The 15760-nt window shown below is 43.6% G+C and overlaps 1 protein-coding gene across 1 annotated transcript; it reads left to right on the top strand.

The window, feature by feature from the left end:
- The first annotated feature begins 3345 nt into the window (after positions 1 to 3345).
- LOC148902291 (serine/threonine-protein phosphatase PP1-beta catalytic subunit) lies at positions 3346 to 15344 on the top strand. The gene is made up of 8 exons (XM_088990699.1): positions 3346 to 3674; positions 12174 to 12305; positions 12392 to 12622; positions 12701 to 12805; positions 12902 to 12973; positions 14482 to 14633; positions 14707 to 14841; positions 14924 to 15344. Exons 1-8 carry the CDS (start codon positions 3623 to 3625, stop codon positions 15026 to 15028), a joined length of 984 nt encoding a protein of 327 aa, XP_088846825.1. The 5' UTR covers positions 3346 to 3622; the 3' UTR covers positions 15029 to 15344.
- Positions 15345 to 15760: the final 416 nt, after the last annotated feature.

Raw genomic sequence — 15760 nt, 5'->3', positions numbered from 1 at the left:
AGATCACGAGTTGGCACAGTAAGGCCAGCTAGAGGGCCTCGCGTTGAACATGACATGTACGCGTCCTGTGATTGGATACTCACTTTACCTCAGCCCTCAGCGAAGGCAGCGCTATGCAAATCAACCAAGCTACAACAGATCAGACCCGGAAACTTTAGCAGAACAACCAAGTATATCTACTCGCTTTTTTTAACCCACAATGGCTGAAGGGGAGGACAACTCGCTGTCGCATGTAGGCCTATTCTCAAGAACAAATGAAAAAGATTTGTTTACTTTTATTTTCAACAAATAGTTCGTTTTGTGAACGTCTTGTTGTTTTTCTTATATTAAACTGACATTAAACTGATTTTGTAATTTAGCGTAAAATCTTGTTAAAGATAGCATATTCTTGGTGGACTTCATAAAACTTTGTGGACAAATGATTTTAAATTTCCTTTTATTTTTAAGTGTTTGCAGTATCACGCATAGTGACAAGTTCTAATTGCTGATGCAGATTTATTGATGTGTAATTGCTCCGGAAAATAGCCTGTGTTGTAGACGATTAAGGTGATGCCACGCCCAGTACTGCGTGCGTGTGCTTTTGTAAATGATATCTCCAGCCGTTGTGTCATAAATTATGGTATTACGAGGGATATTTGTTCAAGTTGGACTGAGTAGGACTTCACTGAAGGCCTAGGTGTGAAATGCACGGACCACCACTGTATTTCACCAAACAAAACTTTGACATAAATTAATATAAACCTCCAGAACCATTGAAGCACATCAATATGCAGTTTGAACCAGAAAACTGCTGATATAAACGAACCAAAATTATACTTAAATTATTATTTTAATCATGGACATGCACGTAAAAGTTTGGCGATTTTGTCAAATGTTACAAATTTAAAGAGAAAATGTAAACATCTAGACCAGGGGTGGGCAAACTTTTTGACTCGCGGGCCGCATTGGGTTCTAAAATTTGACAGAGGGGCCGGGCCAGGAGCATTTGGAGGGAGTGTTTGGGCCGGAAATACTCCGAACAAGTTATGTCCATAATTTATAAAATCACTTCAAATGACTTCGACTGAGCGTATTTTACAAAGATTCCACAGCATATAGCTATAGTTTACATTTTAAGACTTGCGCTGAATATTCATGAAGTCTTGTTTTCGAGTTGATGACGATCCCCATGTGACATCACGTTTGGACCGCCCCTGACCGAGAAAGCGACACATAATGCAATTTGGGTACTTTGTTTGGTCTGAAAACTTCATGTTGATCTGTGTTGATGGCGAAATTAGAAGGAAAACACATAAATAACACCATGGTGAATCGTTGTGTGTTGCACCAAGACAACTATTTGATATTCGCTGACACAAATTCCCAGCTGACAAATCAGCCCATTTCTAACAGAGCTTGGGCGCAATCTTCTGCTTTTTCTGGGTGCTACATTGCTGTCATTGACGGCTCGAATTGATATGGGAGGACTCCTAGAATCAATTGCAAACATTTATGCTTTCCTCTTCAGAAGAACAAGAACAAGAAAACATCTTCTCCGAATCTGAAGCCATTGTTTTGATTCTCGAGCAAGGCACGACGTCTTGGCGTGACGTCACGAACAGAGGGGTGGGACCTTCTGAAACTGACCATTTCCGGATTCATTTTGAAGTCATTTTTATTGGTGTTCTTCATTTAACTAAAAATATCAGCCTGCCTGATTTGGGTATTTTAGATGCTATAAAACGTTTTTCTGATGTCAGTGGGAAACAAAAACAAAAAATGGTGCCGGTTGTCCTTTAAATGTAGTATGTACAAACCTCATAGCACAGTAAAAACACTACAACCCAATTTATTAACTGTCTTTCAAATGTGAAAAATATCCCTGATCAGTTAATAAATTTGTCTCAAGGAATATGGCGTTTGCATACTATTTCGCAGATACTTGGAGGAGGAAATGGAAATAGATTAAAATAACATGCACTGTGATTTATCAAGATTGCGTCTGTTTTTAAGTTTCCATCGAAGGGGCAAAGAAATCAACATTTATTGAAAAATGGAATCACTTTCAACATTCAAAACATATTATTACACAACGAAATATTCAAGCTCAATAATACCTACTTGTGTTAAATTCCGCCAAATCATAGATGGTTTGTCCTGACCGCGCGCTCAACAAACTCCTCACTGACGCTCTCGCCTTCACGCGCAAACAATACACGTGTACCGTCGCCGAGCAAACAAACATAGACTACCTGCAGTTGAAATTTGCATACTCGGCTCGGCAGCCAATCAGAAGCCTGCTTCTTTCTTCCGGACTTTCGCAAGCGTTATAAAGTCGTGCAATTGCATGTCATTTTCCAAAATAGATGCACAGAACCTCAGACTAGAAGAAAGATTCAAAAGAAGCTAACAACATATGTGACGCTACAAAACGTAAATTTACATTAAACCGTGACTGTAAAGTGTACGTGAGACTTATGAAAGAGGCTTAGTGGCTCGTAGGAATCAATGCAAACGTTGCATTGTGCACCACAATGACAATCGACTACTGTAGCAAAATTTACAGCCATGCGCATTTGCCGTAAATTAAGCAAGGTAGCATTTGTAGTTGGTGCATTCCTGATTTAAAAAAAAACTTCATACTTTGTGACAATGTTTCTTAATGGGATCGGTCTCATTTTGCTTCAAGTTGGGAAAAATGGGGCAGGCAACTTTTCAGTTATCTGCCCTGTTGTTCGCTAGCTTTTTGTCATGAGTTTTAGACACTGTTTGTACTATAATTTGGGCAAATTCGGCGGGCCGAATTGACAAGCCTAACGGGCCGTATGTGGCCCGCGGGCCGTAGTTTGCCCATGCCTGATCTAGACCGTCGAAGCTGAATACAACTGAACTGTACTTGGACAAACTAATTATTTAAACTCAATGATATGGCAACTTACTGGGTGTTTTTATGAAGTCATGTTTACTAAAAAGGTTCCGATTTTTTTGTTGTGTTTAGTTGTTGTTTTTTTGGTTGGCTGGAAGGAAATAATGGCATTTTCACAGAACAAACTGGACAATTGGCCATGATTGAGTTTTTTTTCTAAATGTAAAGTAGTAGAATTTTACTCGTGTAGGTACCACATAATTGTCAACCAATAAACAGTTGTCTCTAACTGCAAACATGTCATTCTACGAGTGCGCAACAATTCACACGGTTGTGGTAACAATGCTATGAGTGAGACAGGTGGCGCGAATGACACATTCAATGTGGCGGACGCGCTGACGTCTCTGGTATCGAAGCAGGCTGTAGTGTATAATTTGAAGTCTATGGTTGTCAGGGCAGGAACGAGAATGGTGCCTTCATCGGCTCACTTCAATCGTACGACATAACGAGTTTTTCCTTGTAATTATCGCGTACACATGTAATAAATACGTCATATCCAAACTAGTCGCTTTGGATCACTCTCGATCAACTTGTGGCCGATTGAATCTACCCCCTCGTCGCCAGAGCTCGTTTGCGTATGCGAGAGACTTTAAAGGCAGCGGGAGGCATGTCATAAACGGATGGGCCGGGAAGCTCGGTGGTGCGTTTGTGGCCAGTGAGGCGGTACCTTCCGATCCTCTTTCGTTCTGCGGCGCAAGCGAGCTCTTCGGAACAGAAATGGCGGAGGGGGAGTTAGACGTGGATTCCCTGATTTCCAGGCTTTTAGAGGGTAAGTGCGTCTCTTTCGCCGCGCATCGTGTGTCATTCGTGGACATTGTCCCACTCGATTTTATCCCATGGGGCCAACAGCTGAAAGCTAGCTCGACTCTTATAGTGTTGGTGGGGAAGAAAAACGTCTTGCTGGTGAAATAACAGCCCCACCTTTAAGCTTACTTTGCCCTTTTCCATCTTTATCCTGCTTTTGTTTCTCCACATGTTTTTAAGCTGACTCTTAAATATTCGCCACCGATGTGTAGCGTTTACGCGACAACGAAAAGTTGTCCTTTAGCGGCCGTTGTCACCAGGTGGAGTAAATGTCGTTTATTCACCCTGTCTGACAATTTCTCATCACAAGTGTATCCCACGTCATGTCATCAACAGAGTGTGCCGAAATCAAGCTCGCCAAGTTGGCGACCTATTTTTAAAATATGCTGATAATGTTTCTTGGACGCATCGCGGTGGTTGGTGGGCGGCAGTTTGAGGCTCGCAAAGTAATTTGGTCAATATTAACGCATGCAGAAAACGTCAACACCGTTGTTTGGTTCTGGTCAAAGGAAACACTTGAGGCCTGATGTACGCCTGTTGAATTTTCCAGCAGTCTCAAGAAGCATCAACACACATTTTTCAAGGGGATGTGGCTCTCAGAAAAGAAGCCACGACGTGTGTATTTTGCGTTTACGTTGGACTATTACAGTCATGCCCAATGTGGGAAATGAGAGCCACAGTCGACTTGACGCAACAAATTTATGATGATAATAATAATACATTTAATTTCTAAGAGCCTTTCAAAACTCTCAAGGACACTTAACAGTTCCGGGATAAGAACAATTTACTAATTTCATGCAAAGGGCTGCTGGCATGCTCACCACTGGCATTTGTATGTTTTTGTTTTCGAAGTTCTTTCGTGTGGGTTTTTATTACCGAAAGGTTCTACAACCCAGAATGTCGACCGTAGCTGCAATCTGGGCGATGGCATCCGCGCGTCGGCTGTGGTTTGTTTATCCAAAGGCAGAACGCTGAGACTCAGTCATTTGGTGCCATTTGTAAACACGCAGAGGACAGAGTTGCTGAACAAATATTGACCAGTATGCACACGTGCATGACTTGATCTCAACTGAACCATCATCCAGATTGATTGGGTGTGTTACAAAATTGATTGCGTTATTGACTTGATTCTCGCAGTGCTACCAGCTGACAATATACTGAATCCCTGTTTAGCGTGACCCGTTTTCTGATAAAATCCGATATTCTTCTTTTCCACAGCAAATCAGTGTCCTCCATCTGTGGAGGTTTGATCTGCATGTTTGTTTTGGCCAAGCTTTTACGTCGGATGCGATATAGAGGCCACATTTGTGTGTGAATCTGTCTGTCTGTCAATCTATCGAAAATATACATACATAAATCCAAAATATGCATGTTATTCTGATCCTCGCAGTCTGCACGACTGTGACGTGGAATGGGTGTGGCCTTAAAAGGTGGAGCCTGGCCTGAGTGAATTGGGTGTCAGCCAATCAAAGTCTAGCATTGGCTTTTCTTGGCTCAGGGATTGCAGGTGAGCGTTTGTGTGTTGAGTGGTTCTCAGTGACTGTTCAATTTTGTTTGAGACTCTTTGACAAAGACTTTACCCGACATGAAGCCCCTCAACTCACTTTAACACAATGCATTGTCGTCAAGAGGCTTCCCAAACGTGACTATGCAGTTCACTCTATACTATTTACGAACAAAACAAAAAACTATGAAAATGGTCGCTTAAAAAATTAACTGTTGTCAGACAACAGTACATCACTACGCCGTCAACTGACCAAAATACTTTTTGGGTGTTTGTTTCAATGACGACGTGCGCTTGGGTACACAAAGCCGCAAAGCTGTCTTATTAAATGTCAGTACACACAGCTGTCGTTGATCCTAATAAACTAAACGGTGACGAGAGGGCGTTGCGGACAGGAAGCCAAAATTGGCTCGCGGTCCGCCTGTGTGCAAATTCAAATGTGTGCGAAAACGCTGGTTTACACCGAGATAACTCTTCATGGTCACATTTTGGAGCAGGGCATTTTGCATTGCCGGCCACAGATTGCTGTTGTGGAAACAATGGCGGAGCCTGTACGCCAAGGAGCGTTTGCTCCCTGGCACCGTCGCTGGCAAAAGGGGACTCGGGTTAGTGCTCGGACCCCGTTCTTTCCAGACGGCACTCTGTTGTCTCAGTTTCGTCAGCCTCACAAAGATGCTCATTCTTCTTGAAATGTCAATGGGAGAACAAAACAGCCTGTGCAGACTCTGCGTCGCGTTTTCTATCTCCTAGTTACTCTCAAGTCCTTCTTGTACCATGGCGATGCGCAGTTAGTTAAAAGAACTGTCAAAAATAAAAAATATATATAATTAAACCCACCAAGTGATGTCTTTCACAAGTGCCATAAAACTTTTTCATGGGGTATTTAATCGCAAATATGTTTATGCTACATATTTTTAAGGCATTTTTTAAAAACGTGTTAGCACGACAGGTTCTCTTACATCTGAACATTCATCTTACAGAGAAAGAAAAGTAAAAAAATGTTCTTTATGATATACGCGACACCAAGGGTATAAAACTCTTTTTGCGGGGGGGCCACATTGTCGTTACGGTTTCCTCTCGGGGGCCATTATGGATTTGGGGAAACTATTATAATGTTTTATCTCATTCACATATTCCATATAGAGCGGACAAAAAAAAACTTTTTTTAAATTAGAAGTAAACAAATAATGACTATTATTGTGGTTGCTATGGGACAATTAGAAATGTTGGTTCGGACTTTAGCAAGCATGGCATTTAACATGCTTGATTTGCTTTCGCGGGCCGAATAAAATTATGTGGGCAGCCAGATTTGGCCCCCGGCCCTTGACTTTCACACCTTTGCTCTACACACCCCCACTAGTATAAGCGCGTTACTGTGATTAATATTGTGGAATTTAATTTAATAAGCAGAAATATGACCTGTTTCAATCCATCTCAGAGGGCGGCCATTTTGGCTTGAATTGCCTCACCTGCTGTCGACCGAAGATGACATCACAGTTTCGAAAGGCTGAGGTGATAACAATCCCAGCTCACCCGTGCAATGGATATGGTTATATGACATTCGCAGGCTGTGTGATGTCATTTTTAGCTGACAGCAAGTGATGAAATCACTCCCCCTCTCTGAGATGGATATAAGCAGGTGGAATTTTCCACTTAATTCCACAAACTCAACGATCAATCAGAATACCGTGTTTAGACTTGTTGGTGCACATAGATTCAACATTTTTTTTTAAACTGGGCTTCCCCTTAATCCTTCCATGTTAGCTAAACATCTTTAATACTTGCCAGTGGGGAGGAATTTATAAAGAAGAGATGCTTTGTAAATTATCGCACAATAAGAGGCAGATTAAGTCCTCAACTAATCTCCATTGGCGTAAGATTTCATAGGATAATAACCTTAAATTGTTTATTGCCGTTGTTTTTACATTATTACAGGAACACCTTTCCTACTTTCCGATAGCCTGCCAATGCGTTTTGCAATCTATGTTAGAATTAAGCTAGCTTTAGGCTAGGCGGAAAGCTGCGCGGCTCCGACACAGTGAGTAAAAATATCGGGACAAACAAATTATTATTTGGGGAAATGGATGATGACAACATCATGCATTTTGGAAAGCATTGCATACGAAACACGCTTGGCTCAGCAACGCGGCGCTCGTGTGGCTCCCTTTCCCGCCTCGCCGAGCTTTCATTCCAACAACCGATGCAAGAAATGAGCCCGGCAGCACTCCCTTTTTTGTCCTGACAGCCGTCTTCCTCCCCAAAAAAAAGTGCTGCCCGGCGACGCCCATATATGGCCTGGCTCACTCTTCAGAGCGACATTGCGGCTGCTGCTGTTGCTCCTTCTAAATGAGTGGAAAAAATAGTTGGCCTCTGCGGCCAGTCAAGCTGAAGAAAACCAAACATGAACTCATGACCCCCCCAGCCCCTGCTCCAGTGAAATACATGTCAGAAAAAAAGTTAAGCAAATGTATGACAGAAACTGTTTGATAAAACTCTGGGCTCTAATGACTCGTTTGCGCTGAATCCCGCACGCATATCCCTTTAATTCATTTACATGGATACCTCGGCTTATGAACGCTTTAGCTAACGAACTTTTGGCTTTACGAACGTTAATTTTGCGAGAATATAATCTTGGGGAGCAAGGGGTTACAGAAACACTTTATTTATAACTTTATTGACAGTTCAAACGCAGAGTGTAGACTGCAAGTTTAAAAGATCCGATCAATCAGGCTCCACAAATAACCCACACAATCCATCTGTACAATTTGAAGAGCACATACAAGCAAGGGAACCAGCTATTAATGAAGTTTCTAGTATGTCTGCCTGCATCTGTTGCTGTTGCAATATTGCAACTTCTAAGATGTATAACCCAGAGCTTCTTGAGACATTTATGCAAAAAGCTATCCATTTCATCAAGCCAGCGACGACCATCACAAAGGTAAATAAAACGACTTTTTTATACAGTACAGTTTATTTCTTTAATTACAATACAATGGCACCTGTACTATACATAAAATAAGGTATATTGTGTTTAGTTTTAAGGCTTATTTAGTTGAAAATTATGTTATGGGGACCTGGGAATGGATTATTCTCATTTTAATGGTTTCTGCTGGGAAATTAATGTTTGGACTACACACTTTTCGCCTTACACACATTTTCTGGGTACCAATTAAGTTCGTAAGCCAAGGTATCACTGTAGTTTGAACAAGTCACCAATGACGACTTTTAGAAACGACTTAATTATTTATGTAACCGGTATGAAAATGACAAATAGGATCGTAGCCCATAAATCGTGAAGAAAAAAAATATTCCAAGCCCCCCCAAAAAAACAAGCCTGAGGCAAAATCTTTGTGTGACTTCCGTATCAGGCTGACGGTGCAGGTGTGCTTTTTGCGTCAATGAGGCGCTCAGTTTGCATATCGGCAACCGCCGCTTCGTTCGCCAATGCCTTGCACGCTGGGCATTGCTCTTGCCGGGGTTGCCATGGTGATGAAATGTGCTGCATGTCGGGGGGATAAGAGGGTGGGGTGGGGGATTATGTGACATCCACTTTTTTTCATACCGTCATGATGAATGCTGGGGAAACACCCCACCTCCATCCCCGGCATGAGCGAGCAATGGAACATCCCCAATTCAAGGTCACTGTGTGTGAAAAGGAGCTAAAAAAAGTGTGTTTTGTGTGTACACCCACACCTGAAAGGGAATTCCTGTGTGTGTGTTTGTTTGTGCTATATCAGTCCCGACTTGTCAGTTGATCCGGCTGCCCAGTCTGCGAGGTCGTCATTGCATAACAAGAGCGAGCGCGGGAGGACACACCTTCTCCTTTCTCTCGACTCTTTCTTTCACACGCACACACACCTTCATCTGTCAAAAGACACACGCCAGCTTCCCAGTCTCTTCTTTCACACATAACACACGCACACGGCACTTTTGCTGACTCATTTTGCATGCGCATACACGTGCGTGAGGCTATGAAAACACCCCCAAAAAGACTTGGGTCAGATGGGGCTTGTTTAACTTTTTGAATTGCGTCAAGTGAATAATTAAGCCACAACGCTTGAAAAAATGTTGGGTCAGAAGATGTCATACATAACATACATATACATTACTTTTGAAGTCTTTTTTTTGACAAAGCAACCCCATTTTGTCTTAAACTGGTAATTCATTTTGACCCCATTTTTGGGAGGGTTAAATGAGTAAAACGTCTGCGGAAGCTCTCAGTCGTACAGGAGTGGTCCATCGATGAGAAGGTTTTTTCAGCCGTCATCTGTACTTCTTTGAAGGTGTCGGACGTTTCGCTTCTTATCCAAGAGGCTTCGTCAGCGAACTAAAATTTTTGCTGGTAGTTTCGGCCCTATATATATCTTCTTTTCCTTTCGGCTCTTCCCATCAAGGGGTCGCCACAGCAAATCAGTGTCCTCCATATATATAAAAAAAAATAAAAAATCTGCGTCTCACCCACCATGGGTGGTGTCTGTCAGAATCAGAATCATCTTTACTGCCAAGTATGTAGAACACACAAGGAATTTGTTTCCGGTAGAACACGCTGCACTAGTATCGTCGTCAAAAAAACTGCGAAGTGGCACTATACAGTTCCATTTTGGCTACTGTTGAAAGAGTTCAAAGAGTTACTGGCTTGGGTGAAGAAGCTGTTTAAATGTCTGCTGGATTTGGTGCGCATGGAGCGGTAGCGCCTGTCCGAGGGGAGTAGCTGGAAAAGGTGGTGGGCAGGGTGCGGAGGGACCAGTAGGATTTTCCGCGCCCTAGTTTGGATTCTTGCAGTATGCAAGTCCTCGAGAGTGGGTAGGGCGGTACCAATGATTTTTTCCGCCGTCCTAACTGTCCGTTGAAGTCGGTTTTGTCCATTTTTGTGGCGGCCCCGAACCAAACGGTGATGAAAGAACACAGGATGGATTCGATGACAGCTGTGTAGAAATGTTGCAGCACCTCCTGTGGCAGGCCATGCTTCTTGAGCAGCCTCAGGAAGTACATTCTCTGTTGGGCCTTTTTCAGAATAGAGTTGGTGTTGACCTCCCACTTTATGTCCTGGGAGACTGTGATTCCCAGGAACTTGAAGGTCTCAACGGTTGACACCAGGCAGTTGGATAGTGTGAGGGGTAGCTGTGGTGATGGATGTTTCCTGAAGTCCACGATCATCTCAACTGTCTTGAGCGTGTTCAGCTCCAGGTTGTGACGGCTGCACCAGAGCTCCAGCTGCTCCACTTGTTGTCGGTACGCAGACTCGTCGCCGTCTTTGATGAGACCGATGACCGTGGTGTCGTCTGCGAACTTTATGAATTTGACAGCTGGGTGCGTTGAGGTGCAGTCGTTCGTGTAGAGAGAGAAGTGCAATGGAGAGAGGACGCATCCCTGCGGGGCTCCAGTGCTCGTGGTTCGTGCTGTGGATGATATATTTCCCAGTCTGACCTGTTGTGTCCGTCCTGTCAGGAAGCTGAGGGTCCACTGGCAGATCGTGGGGGACACACCAAGCTGGAGAAGTTTGGGGATGAGGAGTTCTGGGATGATGGTATTGAACGCAGAGCTGTAGTCCACAAACAGGATCCTTGCGTCGGTTCCTGTGTTGTCAAGGTGGTCGAGGATGTGGTGCAGTCCGATGTTGACTGCATCCTCCACAGACCTGTTTGCCCGGTAGGAAAACTGAAGAGGATCTAGCAGAGGTCCGGTGATGTTCTTTAGCTGGTTCAGCACGGGCTAGCGCTTGTATACACGCGTTAGCATTAGCTTGTGTGACTGATAAAGTAGCTGCATTTAAAGCCAAACTGGATTTGTGGGGATGGCGCGTGAATAGCAGTGTATTTGACATGTTTCAAACATTGGCGGGGTTTTTGGAAAAGACTGAGCCCGAGCCTTTATTGACGAACTGCCAAGGAATGGATCCACAACTCATTTGTCAACAAACCGGGTGAATCCAGCATGCCTGTGAAAGAGGAAGAACAATGATGGCGGACTTAAAAGTATGTTTGAGACAACAACTCTGCCAGTGTTTTGGATTAAAGTGATGGCAGAATACCCCGAGATCGCCACAACAGCACTGAAAACCCTGTTGCAGTTTCCGACATGTTATTTGTGTGAAGCAGGGTTTTCTGCAGTGACCGCAACCAAAACAAAACTACGGAGTAGACTGGACATAAGCAAGACACTTCGGGTATCATTGTCTCCCATTATCCCGAGATGGAACAGTCTCGTTGCAGAGAAACAAGTTCAGGGGTCCCACTGATTCAGTTGTAGTGAGTTGTATTTTTCATGCGCTTTGTACTTGTTTTTGTGGTGTATCTTATTTTGAAGGCACGTTTAAACATTACCATAGTGACCATCGAGCGTTAAGGGGCAGAGACGATGTTACATATGTTGTTGTTGGCGCGATATTACCAGGACTCTGCTAATAAAGTTGAATAAAAATACACACTGGATTCACATTTATTGTTATATTTAAAAGAAAGAAAAAAAATGTTTCCATTCCTGTCGTATCATTTTATTTTGTTGTATTTATCCGCCGGTCTGTGAAAATATTGTCTGACATTAAACCGGTCCGTGGCGCAAAAAAGGTTGGGGGCCCCTGCTTTAAGTGATACATTAGTAAAACAGTCTTGAATTGAATACCACCCCCATGGTTGTCCCATGGTATAAGCACCAACATCCATAAACCAACAGAACATAGACATTTTAATGGGTTGTCTTTCCATGAACTAATAGATTTGTAACCTGGCTGATAAGCGCTTCCTGTGAAAGATTTTACCAAGTCTTAAATTCCGCCCAAGGCCAGACCTCCTACCTAAGGATTACAGTTTAACAGGCTGTGTCTGTTCACCTCAGATTGACCCCAAATTTTCTGTGCTTCCATTGTGGGCCTTGTGTTCGACCGACTGAGCATACAACAGCATGAATCTTTAAAATATTTCTATAGACTTCTATTCTGTCTATTTTCTATCACGTCTCCAGTGCGAGGATGTCGTCCAGGAAAGATCGTTCAAATGACGGAGGCCGAGGTACGCGGCCTCTGCATCAAGTCTCGGGAGATCTTTCTCAGTCAGCCCATCCTGCTAGAGCTGGAGGCACCCCTCAAAATCTGTGGTGAGCCCTGCCCGTCACCCCCCCCCCCCGCCCCCTCCCTCGGTCTATTTGTTTTTAACCAACCGGCGTGTCGTCTGTTCCCCCAGGTGACATTCACGGGCAGTACACAGACCTACTCAGGCTCTTTGAGTACGGTGGCTTCCCCCCAGAGGCCAACTACCTGTTCCTGGGTGACTATGTGGACAGGGGGAAGCAATCCTTGGAGACCATCTGCCTCCTACTGGCCTACAAGATTAAGTACCCCGAGAACTTTTTCCTTCTGCGGGGGAACCACGAGTGCGCCTCCATCAACCGCATCTACGGCTTCTATGACGAATGTGAGCACCCGCGCTTCGGCGACCCTGTTGGCTGGCCGACGTACGGTGTTGTCACTTAACCCGCTAATTGACCACCAGGCAAGCGGCGGTTCAACATCAAGCTGTGGAAGACTTTCACAGACTGCTTCAACTGCCTGCCCATCGCAGCCATTGTGGATGAGAAGATCTTCTGCTGCCATGGAGGTAAAGAACGTGGGAAAGGGCGAAGGGTGGGGGTCTTCTGGATAAGGAACGTTGGATGAAGCCTCTCATGATGTTGTGATCCTGTATCGCACGCAGGTCTATCCCCTGACCTGCAATCAATGGAGCAGATCAGACGCATCATGAGACCCACAGACGTGCCTGATACAGGTTGGTGGACACAATTAAAAAAGTTATCACGCTGCTATACAAATCAAACGGACTTTTAAAGACATTTGAATAGGCATTGTAATTGTTCTAATTACAATGCGAGCTGGAGCAAAGACACCTAGCAAATAAAATTAGCTCGCGAAATTTGTTTGGACATTTTGGAACAGTGAGTCATACATACATATTTTCCCAATGGGTGATCATCGTCTGTCCGGAAGGGGGGAGAAGCCTGTCTGGTTAGCTGTAAAAGTGCCTTGTAAATCGTCAAATGTATGTTATATTTTTCAGAGTTTGATAATCCCTGTGAAAAGTAAATGAATATAGAAACTTGTCTCTCTTTATACAAGATAAATACACCAAATCAGATAAATAAAACAAGCCGATGATGTATTTGTATATTATAAATAAAACCTGTTCAACAGAAGTTGAGTAATGGCACCCACACCATTTCTCAACTTTCAGCAACAAATAGACTTTAAGCAACATATTTTTCAAATACCTTCTTGCAACATTACTATCAAAACATTAAAAACACCGACGACATACAATGATTGGATATGAGCACAACGAGTGACCGGTAAAAACCACAGACTTCAAAGGGTTGCTAATAAATTAAATGAGACGTGTTCCTTTAAAATGTTCGACTTGTACTAACTTTTTGAGTTCACCTCTTCGGTGATGCGTCTCTTGACACAGAGTGCTGGTTTTTGCGGTAACGCCATTTATTGGTTCAAAGTCAAAGCAAAAAAGGGATAATAATAATATTCATAATAATCCTAATAATACATTTCATTTCTTAGTGACTTTCAAAACTCTCAAGGTCACTTTACAATTACAGGATAGGTTTTTCTGTGGGTGAGCAGCGGCAGCCACACGCGCCAGCGTTCACTCAACCCGGAAGTAACTCAGATAGAAAGCTAGCTAGCTAATAAACAGCTAATAGATAGCTAAGTAACTCTGATAGAAAGCTAGCTAGCTAATAGATAGCTAACAGATAGCTAGCTAGGCCTTCACTCAACCCAGAAGTAACTCAGATAGAAAGCTAGCTAGCTAATAGATAGCTAAGTAACTCGAATAGAATAATAATACATTTAATTTCTAAGCGCCTTTCGAAACTCAAGGACACTTTACAGTCACGGGATAGCTTTATTTTGGGTGTTTTGTTCAACACAATTTCATTTGAATTAAATTTCTCAGTAAAAAATACAATAAAAACCCACCTTTATTTTGTTTGTGTGTTTTCTTCAACATAAATTCATCCGAATTAAATGTGTGACGGACATATTAAATCTTGTGTTCATAACAGTTCTGGTTGGGGTGATACTGCTTGCGTGTTGTCATAAAAAGGGGCTTCTTCTCCTTTTAAGGGAGTCTGACATTCTCGTCGCTTTTATTTTTTTTCAAACTCACACCCACTTATGGTCTGCGGAGCGGGGAACCGTGTAAGCGTAACCAACCACACGCGCGTGGACAACCATAACTCAAAGCTGTGTTTTACCGTCCTCCAGGCCTCTTGTGTGACCTCCTGTGGTCGGACCCAGACAAGGACGTGCAAGGCTGGGGCGAGAACGACCGCGGCGTCTCCTTCACGTTCGGGGCCGACGTGGTCAGCAAGTTCCTCAACCGGCACGACCTGGACCTCATTTGCCGAGCCCACCAGGTTGGAAGGCCGACGCTATTGTGGTACGTGAATGCTGCGAGTGGGGTGCTTACTGATCGGGCGGCGCCCCCAGGTGGTGGAAGACGGTTACGAGTTTTTCGCCAAGAGGCAGCTGGTGACGCTCTTCTCGGCCCCTAACTACTGCGGCGAGTTCGACAACGCCGGCGGCATGATGAGCGTGGACGAGACCCTCATGTGCTCCTTCCAGGTGCCCGCTCGGGAACTGCACTCGGAAAGTCAATCGCATGCAGTCCGCAAACATCCATTTAAAATGGCGGTGTGTTATTCAGATTCTGAAACCCTCTGAGAAGAAAGCCAAGTACCAGTACGGCGGTATGAACTCGGGCCGGCCCGTCACTCCTCCCCGAACAGCACAACCTCCCAAGAAGCGATGAAGGGGGACCGACGATGAGAAATCGAGCGCCGACGTCATCTGACGTCGGCTTCTCGCAGTGCAGAGATCCACCAACTGTTTAAAACAACAAAAACAAGACAAAAGACACAACTCGAGTTTTCTTTATCTCCACCAAACTGCCCTTGGTCCACCCCAACGTTCACTCCCCCTATGTATGTAATATTCAAACATAAAAAAAGGTGACAATAAACAAAGTGTGGGGTCATTCTTGTGTTTTGGACACGCTTGTAGTGTATCGATTCAAAACTAATTTGTTCTCCACATCAACTTTAATAAATACTAGTATAAACATCAAACATATCCAATATGCAGTATCTCCTTTCTTTTGTGGGACTTATGCTGGCTACCGAGCTTGCTACCTAGCTGGCCATCTATTTGCTGTCTATTACGTCGCTAGCTGGCTGGCTACCTAGCTTGCTACCTAGATGGCTATCTATTTGCTGTCTGTTAGCTAGCTATCTGGCTGGCTACCTAGCTGTCTATTAGCTATCTATTTGGCTATCTGGCGAGCTGTCTATTAAATATCTCACTAGTTATCTATTAGCTATCTAGCTAGCTTTCGATCTATTTTAGTTATTCCGGGTTAAGTGAACGCTGGTGAGTGTGGCTGCGCTGCTCACCCACAGAAAAAAAACCTGTGACTGTAAAGTGACCTTGAGAGTTTTGAAAGGCGCTAAAAAATCAAATGTATTGTTTATTATTATTATTAATT

The sequence above is a fragment of the Hippocampus bargibanti genome, linkage group LG02, assembly GCF_051943395.1.
Source record: "Hippocampus bargibanti isolate YZ-2025 linkage group LG02, ASM5194339v1, whole genome shotgun sequence".
In the NCBI taxonomy this organism is placed as follows: Eukaryota; Metazoa; Chordata; class Actinopteri; order Syngnathiformes; family Syngnathidae; genus Hippocampus; species Hippocampus bargibanti.
Note: the sequence above shows the minus strand (reverse complement) of the source record. Positions and strands in the feature narration are given on the sequence as shown.

Coding starts and splice junctions, on each gene's coding strand:
- LOC148902291 (XM_088990699.1), top strand. CDS start 3,623: ATGGCGGAGGGGGAGTTAGACGTGGATTCCCTGATTTCCAGGCTTTTA. Junction 12,306..12,391: donor GGCACCCCTCAAAATCTGTG/GTGAGCCCTGCC, acceptor CTGTTCCCCCAG/GTGACATTCACGGGCAGTAC. Junction 12,806..12,901: donor GATCTTCTGCTGCCATGGAG/GTAAAGAACGTG, acceptor TATCGCACGCAG/GTCTATCCCCTGACCTGCAA.